Source organism: Nerophis ophidion, linkage group LG27, assembly GCF_033978795.1.
Source record: "Nerophis ophidion isolate RoL-2023_Sa linkage group LG27, RoL_Noph_v1.0, whole genome shotgun sequence".
In the NCBI taxonomy this organism is placed as follows: domain Eukaryota; kingdom Metazoa; phylum Chordata; class Actinopteri; order Syngnathiformes; family Syngnathidae; genus Nerophis; species Nerophis ophidion.
In genome coordinates, this window is record NC_084637.1 from 16,166,166 (window position 1) to 16,180,498 (window position 14,333).

The 14,333-nt window shown below is 42.6% G+C and overlaps 1 protein-coding gene across 2 annotated transcripts in view; it reads left to right on the forward strand.

Moving 5' to 3' along the window:
* The window catches only part of LOC133544118 (rho guanine nucleotide exchange factor 7-like), a 54,741-nt gene extending 40,408 nt beyond the window's left edge, over positions 1–14,333 (forward strand). The window contains exons 18-22 of one of the 2 annotated variants that reach the window (XM_061889183.1): positions 2,375–2,464; positions 2,767–2,919; positions 3,087–3,183; positions 3,257–3,311; positions 13,705–14,333. In XM_061889183.1, coding sequence (XP_061745167.1) covers positions 2,375–2,464; positions 2,767–2,919; positions 3,087–3,183; positions 3,257–3,311; positions 13,705–13,827 — 518 coding nt within the window. In that variant the 3' untranslated portion in view covers positions 13,828–14,333. The remainder of the gene's footprint in view (positions 1–2,374; positions 2,465–2,766; positions 2,920–3,086; positions 3,184–3,256; positions 3,312–13,704) is intronic. The other variant, XM_061889184.1, reaches the window with a different exon arrangement.

Consider the following 14,333-nt stretch of genomic DNA (forward strand, 5'->3'; position numbering starts at 1 on the left):
AAAGAGAAACTGGAAATTGTGATGTACCATGTTGTATGCTTGCATGTTCGAAATAAACTCATACTCATGCGTCTAGTCTCTTACGTGAATGAGCTAAATAATATTATGTTATATTTTACGGTAATGTGTTAATAATTTCACACATAAGTCGCTCCAGAGTATAAGTTGCACCACCGGCCAAACTATGAAAAAAATTGTGACTTATAGTCCGAAAAATACGGTAACTCTGACAAAGGAAATTCAGTACATCAACTTAAGTATTTTAGGATAGCAGGTGTCTAATTGTGGCTGGCAAAAATTTGAGTTGGCGTAGTAGATATCTCCACTGAAACCCGTAAAATACACCCAAAACATCCGGTCTTAGACGCAAGCAATAACTTATACAGTAGCTAAAGATGGATATAACGTGAGTGTGAAGGACACTGCAGAGGAAAAAAAAGGGAATAATATTCATTGAATTTAAGAAATATATCATCAAATCATGACTAAGCGTTTAGTCAATTTGGTGAAGCAATTGAAGCGTATCACTGCTAGTCTGCACCATACTGAAGTAGAATGAGTCTAATGCCAGCCAAGGACGTTAAAATAAGGTCTAAACGGCAAGTATTTATCCATGAAAATATGCTCATTTTGTGTTTGACAGAAAAGCAGTTGGAGGTCCACTCTCGAAAATAAATGCTGTACATTATTAAACATTACTTCATAGAACTACTTGAGTTGTTGGTATACATTCTATTGCTTATTTTTTTATACAATATTTCCAATGTGAACATTCATTTTTCTTTTTGTAAGGCGGGTTATGTATGTTAATTGTGTGCTGTTTTGGTAGACATACACATATTAAATTAATTTCAATTATTTTCCAAGGAAGACATGGATTTGAGATGCAAGGGTTTTGAGTTAAGAGCGCCGTCACAGAACCAATTTATCTCGTAACTTGAGGTACTGCTGTCGGCCAGAAGCAAATATCCGCTGCCGAGGACGCCGGTCCTCAGAAGAACATAATCAATCAATCAATGTTTATTTATATAGCCCTAAATTACAAGTGCCTCAAAGGGGTGCACAAACCACAACGACATCCTCGGTAGGGCCCACATAAGGGCAAGGAAAAACTCACCAGAGTGGGACGTCGACCATGATGACTATGAGAAACCTTGGAGAGGACCACATATGTGGGCAACCCCTCCCCCCCTACGGGACCGAAAAAGCAATGGATGTCGAGCGGATCTAACATGATATTGTGAAAGTGTAATCCATAGTGGATCTAACGTAACTGTGAGAATCAAGTCCAAAGTGGATCCAATATAGTAGCGAGAGTCCATCCAAAGTGGAGCCAGCAGGAAACCATCCCAAGCGCAGGCGGATCAGCAGCACAGAGATGTCCCCAACTGATACACAGGCGAGCGGTCCATCCTGGGTCCCGACGAGCGGTCCATCCTGGGTCTCGACTCTGGACAGCCAGTACTTCATCCATGGTCATTGGACCGGACCCCCTCCCTTGTGGAGGGGGTCCGGTCCAATGACCATGGATGAAAAAAGAGAAAAAAGAAAAGAAGCGGCAGATCAACTGGTCTAAAAAGGAGGTCTATTTAAAGGCTAGAGTATATAGATGAGTTTTAAGGTGAGACTTAAATGCTTCTACTGAGGTAGCATCTTGAATTGTTACCGGGAGGGCATTCCAGAGTACTGGAGCCCGAAATGAAAACGCTCTATAGCCCGCAGACTTTTTTTGGGCTCTGGGAATCAATAATAAGCTGGAGTCCTTTGAACGCAGATTTCTTGCCGGGACATATGGTACAATACAATCGGCAAGATAGGCTGGAGCTAGACCGTGTAGTATTTTATACTTAAGTAGTAAAACCTTAAAGTCACATCTTAAGTGCACAGGAAGCCAGTGCAGGTGAGCCAGTATAGGCGTGATCAAACTTTCTTGTTCTTGTCAAAAGTCTAGCAGCCGCATTTTGTACCATCTGTAATCTTTTAATGCTAGACATGGGGAGACCCGAAAATAATACGTTAGTAATCGAGACGAGACGTAACAAACGCATTGATAATGATCTCAGCGTCGTTAATGGACAAAATCGAGCGAATTTTAGCGAAATTACAGAGATGAAAGAAGGCCGTTTTAGTCACGCTTTTAATGTGTGACTCAAAGGAGAGAGTTGGGCCGAAGATAATACCCAGATTCTTTACCGAGTCGCCTTGTTTAATTGTTTGGTTGTCAAATGTTAAAGTTGTATAATTAAATACAGTTTGGTGTCTAGCAGGACCGATAATCAGCAATTCCGTTTTTTGGGCGTTGAGTTGCAAAAAGTTGGCGGACATCCATTGTTTAATTTCATTTACATCTCCCTTGTTCATTATTCCCTCTCAGGCACGGCAGCACTTGAGGAGGACGCTCAGATACTAAAAGTGATTGAGGCGTACTGTACGAGTGCAAAGACGCGACAGACTCTCAACTCCAGTGAGTGCACACACGCACACTCGGACGGTTGGCAGGAATATATGCATGCTTGCCGCTAAAACCATTGTGTGTTCTCAGCTTTCAGCTCTAACAAGGCTTTTCTCTCCTCTCCGTCCACCCTCCATTCCCTGTGCATTATTATCATTATTGCTTTATGCCCACCAACCACTGTCCTCATTATCATGTTCAACCCACTGTTTCATTTTACTCTGCATCCCAACTTGTGCGTTTCGTGTTGCCCTTTGTCACTGCACCCACATCATTGGCCTGTTTTCCCCCCCGCTGGTTGCTGTATGGCGCAGCCTGGCAAGGGACCGACCTCATGCACAACCATGTGCTCGCTGACTCCGGCCTCCTGGTTACTGGCATCAACCTGCCGTGCTCCGACCAGTCAGAAGACTCGGATTATGAGAGTATCTGGACCGCCACTAGTTACAGGACCGCCTCGTTTTCTCGTAAGATATCGGTGTAGCAAGTCAGAAAAAAAACAAAAAACCTCTGGCAACCCAAGTAGAGTTAGACCTTTTGTGTCCGTATTTTTGTTTGTGCTGTACGTGCATTTAAGTCGCTTTGTTTTGTGTGTGTGAATAAGAGACTGAAGCGGTTTTCCCCTTTTGATAAGGCTCCAGCAGGAGGGATGTCCACATGTTGTTCCCTGAGGAGGAGAAAATCATAGTGGAGGAAACGCGGAGTAACGGACAAACCGTAATGGAAGAGAGGTGAGACCTTTGTGGTCATTGTGCATCAGTCTGCATTATGCGTGAATAAAAATTGAACACAATGCTGCCGCAGGAGCCTGGTGGACACTGTGTACAGTTTGAGAGACGAGGTCCAGGAACTCAAACAGGTGAGTGTGTGTGTGCTCTGCTGGGGCCTAAAGAAGTCGAAGCGCATGGATTGGTAGCACAGTGGTACCTCAACTTATGAGTTGTTTAAGAGAAGAGCAGTCTGTCAGCTAATTGTTTTGCTTTAGGTCGCAAGCAACAATTTTGCCACTGTGAACCCTGTAAGAGCCAACTAAAACATCTGGCCTTACTCGCTAGCAATGGCTTACTCTTATTTGTGACAACAAATGTTACAAACCCCGTTTCCATATGAGTTGGGAAATTGTGTAAAGTGTAAATATAAACGGAATACAATGATTTGCAAATCATTTTCCACCCATATTCAGTTGAATATGCTACAGGGACAACATATTTGATCAAACTGATTAACTTTTTTTTTTTGCAAATAATCATTAACTTTAGAATTTTATGCCAGCAACACGTGACAAAGAAGTTGGGAAAGGTGGCAACAAATACTGATAAAGTTGAGGAATGCTCATCAAACACTTATTTGGAGCATCCCACAGGTTTGCAAGCTGATTGGGAACAGGTGGGTGCCATGATTGGCTATAAAAACAGCTTCCCAAAAAATGCTCAGTCTTTCACGAGACGGGATGGGGCAAGGTACAACCCTTTGTCCACAACTGTGTGAACAAATAGTCAAACAGTTTAAGAACAACATTTCTCAAGTGCAATTGCAAGAAATTTAGTGATTTCAACATCTACGGTCCATAATATCTTCAAAATATTCAGAGAATCTTGAGAAATCACTCCACTTAAGCGGCGTGGCCGGAAACCAACATTGAATGACCGTGACCTTCAATCCCTCAGATGGCACTGTATCAAAAACCGACATCAATCTCTAAAGGATATCACCACATGGGCTCAGGAACACTTGAGAAAACCACTGTCACTGAATACAGTTTGTCGCTACATCTGTAAGTGCAAGTTAAAGTTTTACTATGCAAAGCGAAAGCCATTTATCAACAACATCCAGAAACGATGCTGGCTTCTCTGGGCCCGAGATCATCTCAGATGGACTGATGCAAAGTGAAAAAGTGTTCTGTGGTCTGACGAGTCCACAATTCAAATTGTTTTTGGAAATATTCGACATCGTGTCATCCGGACCAAAGGGGAAGCGAACCATCCAGACTGTTATCGACGCAAAATTCAAAAGCCAGCATCTGTGATGGTATGGGGGTGCATTAGTGCCCAAGGCATGGGTAACTTACAAATCTGTGAAGGCACCATTAATGCTGAAAGGTACATACAGGTTTTGGAACAACATATGCTGCCACCTAAGCGCCGTCTTTTTCATGGACGCCTTGCTTATTTCAGCAAGACAAGGCCAAGCCACATTCAGCACGTGTTACAACAGCATGGCTTCGTATGAAAAGAGTGCGGGTACTTTCCTGGCCCCCCTGCAGTCCAGACCTGTCTCCCATCAAAAATGTGTGGCGCATTATGAAGCGTAAAATGCAACAGCGGAGAAGCTCTACATAAAACAAGAATGGTAAAGAATTCCACTTTCAAAGTTTCTACAATTAGTTTCCTCAGTTCCCAAACGTTTGAGTCTTGTTAAAAGAAAATGTGATGTAACACAGTGGTGAACATGCCCTTTCCCAACTACTTTGGCACGTGTTGCAGCCATGAAATTGTAAGGTAATTATTATTTGCAAAAAAAAATAAAGTTTATGAGTTTGAACGTCAGATATTTTGTCTTTGTAGCATATTCAACTGAATAAGGGTTGAAAATGATTGGCAAATCATCCATCCATCCATTTTCTACCGCTTATTCCCTTTGGGGTCGCGGGGGGCGCTGGCGCCTATCTCAGCTACAATCGGGCGGAAGGCGGGGTACACCCTGGACAAGTCGCCACCTCATCGCAGGGCCAACACAAATAGACAACATTCACACTCACATTCACACACTAGGGCCAATTTAGTGTTGCCAATCAACCTATCCCCAGGTGCATGTCTTTGGAAGTGGGAGGAAGCCGGAGTACCCGTAGGGAACCCACGCATTCACGGGGAGAACATGCAAACTCCACACAGAAAGATCCCGAGCCTGGATTTGAACCCAGGACTGCAGGACCTTCGTATTGTGAGGCAGACGCACTAACCCCTCTGCCACCGTGAAGTCCTTGGCAAATCATTGTATTCCGTTTATATTTACATCTAACACATTTTCCCAACACATATGGAAACGGGGTTTGTACATGTAAAAATGACTTTTGACTTGGCCACTATTGCTGGAATTGAAAAGATGTGTTAGGTACACCTGCACAATCAATACGATCCAATACGTGAATTTTATTTACAACATGATCAATTCTGATTGACACTATTAGAGAAATATTCATTAGTTGAGAGTAGGGTTGTCCTGATACCGATAATTGGGTATCTGTACCAAAATGTATAGCGATACTTTTCAATATTTTCCCAATTAAAGTGAACAGCGAAAAATGTCAATATTGGCTTTATTTTAACAAAAAATCTAACAATACATTAAACATATGTTTTCTATTGCACTCAAATAACAATTTTAGAAGGTTAAATATATATATGTACAGTATATATTAAAAGGCATTAAACACATTGGGCTTTTCTTGTTGCACTCAAAGAACAATTTTTTTTCATATTACATATAGTCTGCCATAGTCAAGGATTAGGTTAGAATAGAACAAAGTTTTACTGACAATGTGATAAATGCTTCATGATTTATGATTGCCACTTCTGCTCTGTGCTTTTAAGAAAAATACAATTATAAGTAATTACTAAAACCAAAACTATGGATACATGGACCCAGATAAGCCATGTAGCAGGTAAAACACACATTTTCTCAAGATAAAACACCAATTGTAGCAATTTGTTCCAAAATATAGTCATTTCACTTGCATTACTTGACTGCTAATTGGGCAGTTTTGAATCCGCTAATATTTAGCATCAATCCCAGCAGCTGTGTGCACGTGTATGTATTGACAGGTGCACAGCAGGGGAGCTGGTTAACTTATGAGAGTAGTGTGTGTGTGTGTGTGTGTTTAAGAGAATATCAACGTATTGACTGAGTGATGTCAGTGAGTGACTGGTAGAGTAAAGAGAGAGAGAGAGGCAGCGCACGCACTGCGCTGTAGAAGGATGAATGGGTCCAGTTGTGTCCTGCAAAACTAATAACAAAGCAACCAGATTGTCACGACCCAGCGGCCTCAAATTCTGACCGTAAAGTACAGCATAGCAGACCCATTGCTTGGTAAAGTGAAGGATGTTACCCCCGACGAAAACCTGAAGGAAACATCTGCCCTGTGCTTCTTGACTAGGGTCTGCACCGGAGCCGAACAGCAGGACAGGTGTAACAACTACATTATTACCTGTCACTCTTTAGAACTCCTTGTGCGGATCAGAATGCTTATTATTTAAATGTTTACTTAAATTTGAAGCAAAGGTGGAAATACTAATCTCCACGTTTAGCTAGGCGTGTTTTAAAGCAAAACTGACTGCGCGGCACTTCCCTGTTTAAAGAGTTACTTTTATCGATAGTGTGAAGGACTCACGCTGTCGTCTCGCGGGTTCCATGGACCACCAGCGAAGGACATCACTTTGAGCAGGTTTGACTTGCTTTATTTTCCAACACAAGCTTGTCTGCAGTCGGGTCGCTCTTCCGCTGCGTCTCCCGTCTCCCTCTGCTGCTCGCTCTGCCGTCTGCTTTTCAGCAGCACGTACTTCAGTCCGCCTCTTGCTCTCCGTCTCCGTCGTTGTATGTGTTTCTCTCGCTCCGCACCATCACCAGCCCCGTTCTCTCCTCCTTCTCCCCTTTTGTATAGCGAGAGGAGATACCGGTATGTTAATCGTGTACAGGTGCGCGATCCACACACCTGATCTCGTGTGTGGTGTAGCTCCCGGAACGCCCCCGCCTCGCTGCTCGCTCGCCATTCCTGCCTCCTCGCCGCCATCTTGGGCCGGGCTCCAGCGTGCCCTGCCTCTCTGTTGGACCGTCGGCTCCGACTCTCCACAGATAGTTTTGAAGCCCAAATACCTTCATATTGTGCTCTTTATTAACCAGTAGAACTGACGTTTTTTAGCATTCTTCCACTCCAAAATATTATTGCGTGTACGCAGTTTGTGTGTGCGTTTTTAAACACTCAACATCATCTCTGTAGTCACCGCCACACAGCAGCATTCAGATGAAAGAACAGTACCGGTACTTTTGAAAGGTATTATAGTACCAATTTCAAATAATTAGTATTGTGGTATTTTATCAGTACCAGTATATTGTACAACCCTATTTGAGAGTAGTGCAGTTTTGCACCATCGCCACTGGGGAATTTCTAATATGTTTACCATTTTGCTGAAGGTTTAAAAATGTTTTTAAATACATAATTTTATTTATATTTTGTAATATTAGTTTGTACACGTTTCATTTAAAATCACTAAGTGCAGCAGATTCAGCATCCAGCCAATTCCCTATAACAGAAGTTGCCACCTAATACAGCATTAGCTTATATCTATAAATGGACATACATTTGTTTTACAACCATGAGAAGATAGAATGACAAAATGAAAGACAGTGTTGAGAAGAAGTGGATGATATGCAGTGTTTCCCCCAGAAAATGTGCTAGTTAAGTTGGTGACTCTCCAGGGGGAGGGGACCGGGGAAGCGGGTGGGTGGGTGGGTGGGTGTAAGGATCGGTGTATCTCGGCCTGTCGCCATCACGTCTCCACCTCGTCGCTGCCACCACAGTGTGGGAGGCAATAAAAGACTACAACTTTCGGTTGTGTTTTCCGCTCCATTTACTGAATGGCAATCTATGATATACATCTCGAAATTTTTTCCATAAAGTAAAAACAAAACAGTCCTAGTTACCTGAGATACTAAAATAATGACTTACAAAGTCAAATGAATGACTTACTGTAAGTAAGCGTTTGCAAAAAGCGTTTGAAAAAAAGAGTTAAAAGTGGGGCCGCATGCTGACATATGCTCAACTCATCCATTTTCTACCGCTTGTCCCTTTTGGGTTCTCTGCTTGATTTATTACAGCATTTGGGAAGCCTGTAGTTGATTTTTATAATGTTAATGTTATATTTTTATCAACATCTGATAACAGGGACCCTGCCATTCAAAACTAGGCTGCTACATTACTAATGATTAATGTAACTATAGCTGAAAAAATAGTACAATAGCAAAAGGAGAGACTATTCATCCCTGAACACCATGGAGTTCATGTAAGCTTTATGAAGCAGTTACATTATTATATCAACTATCCGAGACAGAAACTTTTCATTAAACATAATGTTGTTTTTTGCTGCTTCAACACAGAAAAAAGTCAGGTGAAATAACTTAGTTTTTACTGTAAGTCAATATTGCTTGTCTTTCTCTCAGACAGACCGACAGGGCTTTGCTGTCGGTAACACACACACACACCGCACAGTGAGCTAACGTTATGCTAATAGCTAATTAGCCTTCATATCTAGGACTGCGAGCGAGCTGAGCTGCCGCTTGTTTCTGTAATGTCAACGGGCTCATAGTGATGTTATTAGTAGTTGACTGGAAGGTGTTTATTATAATTTGGGAGAGTCCGCTGCATTACCTGCTAAAGCAAATTTCTGCTCGCTCCTCGTTACATGCGCTCTGGATACGCACTGCTGATTTGCTGTTACATGCGCTCTGAATACACACTGCTGATTGGCTTTTAACGCTCATCGTGTAACCAATCAGATGGTTCTGTGGGTGGGACAATGCTGGAGAGACATACTGACAGAGGCAGCTTGTTAAGACTATTTTTGTTTTTTGTTATGACTTTAGTTTAGGCGGTGGCTCTTTTTTGTTAAGGCGGCCGCCTTAAAAACAAAGCGCTGTGAAAAAACCTGATATGAATTAAATTAAAGAAAGAAATAATCTAAAACATGAGCGAACGTGTCGCCAACTTGGTGGAGAAGTTTGAGCGTTTCACTGCTAGTCTGCAACATACTGAAGCAGAATGAGCCTAACTCCATGCGGAATGTTTAAATACCATACCATACCAACTTTATTTATAAAGCCCTTTAAAAACAACCACAGTTAAAGAACAAAGGGCTGTACACCACAAAGAAATAAAGGCAAAGGACAGACTAAAAAACAATTACATGTAAAACAGAAGTAAAAAACACATTGAAATAGCAAATACAAATTACCCTAAGAACAATGTGTTAGATAAAAAGCAGTTAAAAAGTTAAAAGTTAAAAACAGTGTAAAGTTTCATGCTGGGTTAAAAGCCAGTGAATTAAAATGGGTTTTAAGAAGGGTCTTAAAAGTAGCCAAAAAAGGGGCCTGTCTCACATGGAGAGGGAGATTGTTCCAGAGTTTGGGACCCGCAACAGGGAAGGCTCTGTCCCCTCTGAGCTTGCGCTTTGATTTGGGTACCTCCAAATATCTTAACGACAAACATGCATCCTTGAAAATATGGAATGGCTGCTGATGGTGTGTTTGACACTGAAGCAGCTGAAGGGAGATACTGGAAAAGTCCGCTTTCCAAGGTAAATGTTGTACATTATTACATTACGTCAAAAACTACTTTAATTGTTTTATCCTACATTTTATTTGTCACAAACCGACATGTTGTTGGTGTTCATGATCCCAAAATGGCAGGCAAGATGATTCTTTAAAGGCCTACTGAAACCCACTACTACCGACCACGCAGTCTGATAGTTTACATATCAATGATGAAATATTAACATTGCAACACATGCCAATACGGCCTTTTTAGTTTACTAAATTGCAATTTTAAATTTCCCGCGGAGTATCCTGTTGAATCGTGGTATGATGAGGCCTGCACGTGACGTCTCGGATTGTAGCGGACATGTTGTTCCAGTACTGATCCCAGCTAAAAGTCATCTGCTTTAATCACATAATTACACAGTATTCTGGACATCTGTGTTGCTGAATCTTTGGCATTTTGTTCAATTAATAATGGAGACTACAAAGAAGAAAGCTGTGTGTGGAAAGCGGTGTATTGCGGCCGGCTGTAGCAATACAAACACAGCCGGTGTTTCTTTGTTTACATTCCCTAAAGATGACGGTGAAGCTTTACTATGGAACAGAGCGGTCAAGCGAACAAGGTTCCCTACCACATGTCAAACGGCAGGTTTCGGTGAGAAATTTGTGGTAATAAGTCGGCTCTTACCGTAGACATAAGCGGATAGCTTGCGTCGTTCCTCGTGCACCTGTCAAAGAGGCAGCTTTGGACTCTCTTGCCTCCTCCACCCGGCCTCCCCCAAACATGGGATACTTCCTCCGTGTAGGACGGGGAAAAAAGCTCAGCCTGGCCCCAACGGCTGCCTTTGCTTCGCCTCGTCGAGAAACGTGGCTTCCCTCAGAGACACTGGCGGCCGCCACACCCCTCCAACTTTCAGGTACCATATAATCTCACTGAAACACTAGTAACACAATAAGCAGATAAGGGATTTTCCAGAAATATCCTAATGTGTCTAATAACATCTGAATCGCTCCCACTGCCCTCGCCTTTTTCTTTTCTTCTTTTTTTCTTTTCTTTTTCTAGTCCTTCACTCTAAACTTTCCTCGTCCACAAATCTTTCATCCTCGCTCAAATTAACGGGGAAATCGTCGCTTTCTCGGTCCGAATCGCTCTCGCTGCTGGCGGCCAATGATTGTAAACAATTTGATGATGTGTGGAGCTCCACAATACGCGCACATCGTCTGCTACTTCCAGTACAGGCAAGGCTTTTCTCTTAGCACCGAAAGTTGCGAACTTTATTGTGGATGTTCTCTACTAAATCCTTTCAGCAAAAATATGGCAATATCGCAAAATGATCAAGTATGACACAGAATGGACTTGCTATCACCATTTAAATAAGAAAATCTCATTTCAGTAGGCCTTTAATGCGTGTCACAAGCAAAAAGACAGGGTGTTTTGCCACTAGGAAGCGCACATAATACGAAAACGTATTTGTCTCAGCAAGGCCTGACATGAACTACGTGCAATCAAAAATTAAACGGTCAATAAGGCACCCTAAACATTAGCATATAGCTAACAATGGTCCCGCGTTGATTGGATGGTGAGACTGGCATATAAATCCTAATCATCAAACAGAGGCAGGTGTGCACAATCAGCGCTCCTAGCAAAGAGACGGTAAACAAGGGGAGAACAGGAGTGCTGACAACAGAGATAAACGCTGAAGACAAGAACTCCAACAAAACTGAAAGAAGACATGACATTTATATACAATGTTTTGTGTAAATGTTTTTCTTTTCAAAAAGCATCCATCCAGCCATCCATTTTCTACCGCTTATTCCCTTTTGGGGTCAAGGGGGGCGCTGGCGCCTATCTCAGCTACAATGTAAAATGTTAAAATTGTGCTGTTTTGAGGGAGGGCGGAAAGCACCAATTCAATTGATTTCAATTGTTTTTAATGGGAAACGTTTATTTGAGATACAAGTGTTTTAAGTAATGAGCTCCACCAAGGGTCGGCAACCCGCGGCGCCGGAGCCGCATGCGGCTCTTTGGCAACTCTGATGCGGCTCAGCTGCTCAATCGCCGACCCCCCAGATTGTTGCGGGGAGATTCCGGAATTCAATGCCTCACCCGGACATCGCCCGGAGTCAACGTTCTCCAATTTTCACTCGGACTACAATATTAAGGGCCTGCCGTGATGATATTACTCTTAACCTCCTCTTGAACGTCGTCGCGCCCGCCATTCACGGAATGCTATTTGCGTGCCGACCGGACACATGCATTCCGCTGCTGTTATCGGCACATGTATGAGATTGAAAGGCATACTGTACACTGACTTGTGATATAAACAACTTTAACACTCCTACTAATATGCGCCACATTGTGAACCCACACAAAAGAAGAATGACAAATACATTTCGGGAGAAAATCCTCACAGTAACAAAACAAACAAATACCCAGAATCCTTTGCATCCATGACAAATCCTGACTATGTTATACACCCCGCGAGCACCAAACCCCGCCCACCTCAACCACGCAGGGAGGGTGGGGGGTGTATAACATAGTCAGGAAGTGTCATGGATGCAAAGGATTCTGGGTATTTGTTGTGTTGCGCAGGGAGGGTGGGGGGTGTATAACATAGTCAGGAAGTGTCATGGATGCAAAGGATTCTGGGTATTTGTTGTGTTGCGTTTGTTGTGTTACTGTGAGGATTTTCTCCCGAAATGTGTTTGTCATTCTTCTTTTGTGTGGGTTCACAATGTGGCGCATATTAGTAGGAGTGTTAAAGTTGTTTATATCACAACCGTCAGTGTACTCTGTGTCAGCCAGTATGCCTTCCAGTCGTGTACGTGTGTCTGCGGAAGCCTCTCACAACAAACACATTTCGGGAGAAAATCCTCACAGTAACACAACATAAACACAACACAACAAATACCCAGAATCTTTTGCATCCATGACACTTCCTGACTATGTTATAGACCTCCCCCACCTCCCTGCGTTGTTGAGGTGGGCGGGGTTTGGTGCTCGCGGGGTGTATAACATAGTCAGGATGTGTCATGGATGCAAAAGATTCTGGGTATTTATGTTGCGTTTATGTTGTGGTACTGTGAGGATTTTCTCCCGAAATGTGTTTGTCATTCTTCTTTTGTGTGGGTTCACAATGTGGCGCATATTAGTAGGAGTGTTAAAGTTGTTTATATCACAACCGTCAGTGTACTCTGTGTCACCCAGTATGCCTTCCAGTCGTGTACGTGTGTCTGCGGAAGTCTCTCCCAACAAACACTATTCGGGAGAAAATCCTCACAGTAACACAACATAAACGCAACACAACAAATACCCAGAATATTTTGCATCCATGACACTTCCTGACTATGTTATACACCCCCCTCCCCTCCCTGAGTGGTTGAGGTGGGCGGGGTTTGGTGCTCGCGGGTTGTATAACGTAGTCAGGAATTGTCATGGATGCAAAGGATTCTGGGTATTTGTTATGTTGCGTTTATGTTGTGGTACTGTGAGGATTTTCTCACGAAATGTGTTTGTCATTCTTCTTTTGTGTGGGTTCACAATGTGGCGCATATTAGTAGGAGTGTTAAAGTTGTTTATATCACAACCGTCAGTGTACTCTGTGTCACCCAGTATGCCTTCCAGTTGTGTGCGTGCATCTGCGGAAGCCTCTCACAACATGGTGCTGGACTGACAAGCAGTTTGTACATGTTGTAAAAGGTGTTAAAGGCAATGGCTTCATAGCATGCCCTTATTCTTGTCATCTGGGTGACCACCAGCAGATATTGGTGAGAATAGTTGCGGCTCCCATTGTCATCCTCATTTTGTGAAACGGGTCGAAATGGCTCTTTGAGTGGTAAAGGTTGCCGACCCTTGACCTCCACCATAAAACCATATAAGTTGAGGTGCTTCTGTAGTAATGTGGTGCAAGCAGGACGAGGCCAGTCATGTTGCTGTCATCCCGCAGGACAACAAGAGGATGAAGAGGACGTTGGAGGAGGAGCAGCGAGCCAGGAAAGAGCTGGAAAGGATCATCAGGAGAGTTTTGAAGAACATGAACGACCCAACTTGGGATGAGACGAACCTCTGACACTCACAAAAATCGGAAGTGTTTCACCTTCTCGTCTGACTAATGCCAAATGATGACATAAGAGTGTAGCCAATGAGCTCGTAGGTAAGATGACATCACTTCCTGTTGGCAGAGGAACTACTTGATTGATTTAGTTTTAGCGAGCGAAAGGATGTCATCACTGTGGCTCACTGCTATTTGTGTTCTCAAAGCCAAAGCAATATAATACTGTACATGATGTTTTATGATGCCAATTATGTAATTTAACAGATACTTTTTTTTTTTTTGTATTATTGTCTTTTCTTACTTTTTGTAATACATACTTTTTTCTATATTGGATCACCCTGAAGATAATTTGTCAACAGACAAGGACACTTAACATAAATAAGCTATAATGCAATATAATCTTTTAATGTGTTTCACAGCAGCTCATCTTAAATGTGTGTTCAAGACTCCGCAATCTCCATACATCCCTATTTATTTCACCAGTGTGTCTGTAAAAAGCGAAATAAAATGATAAATCTTTA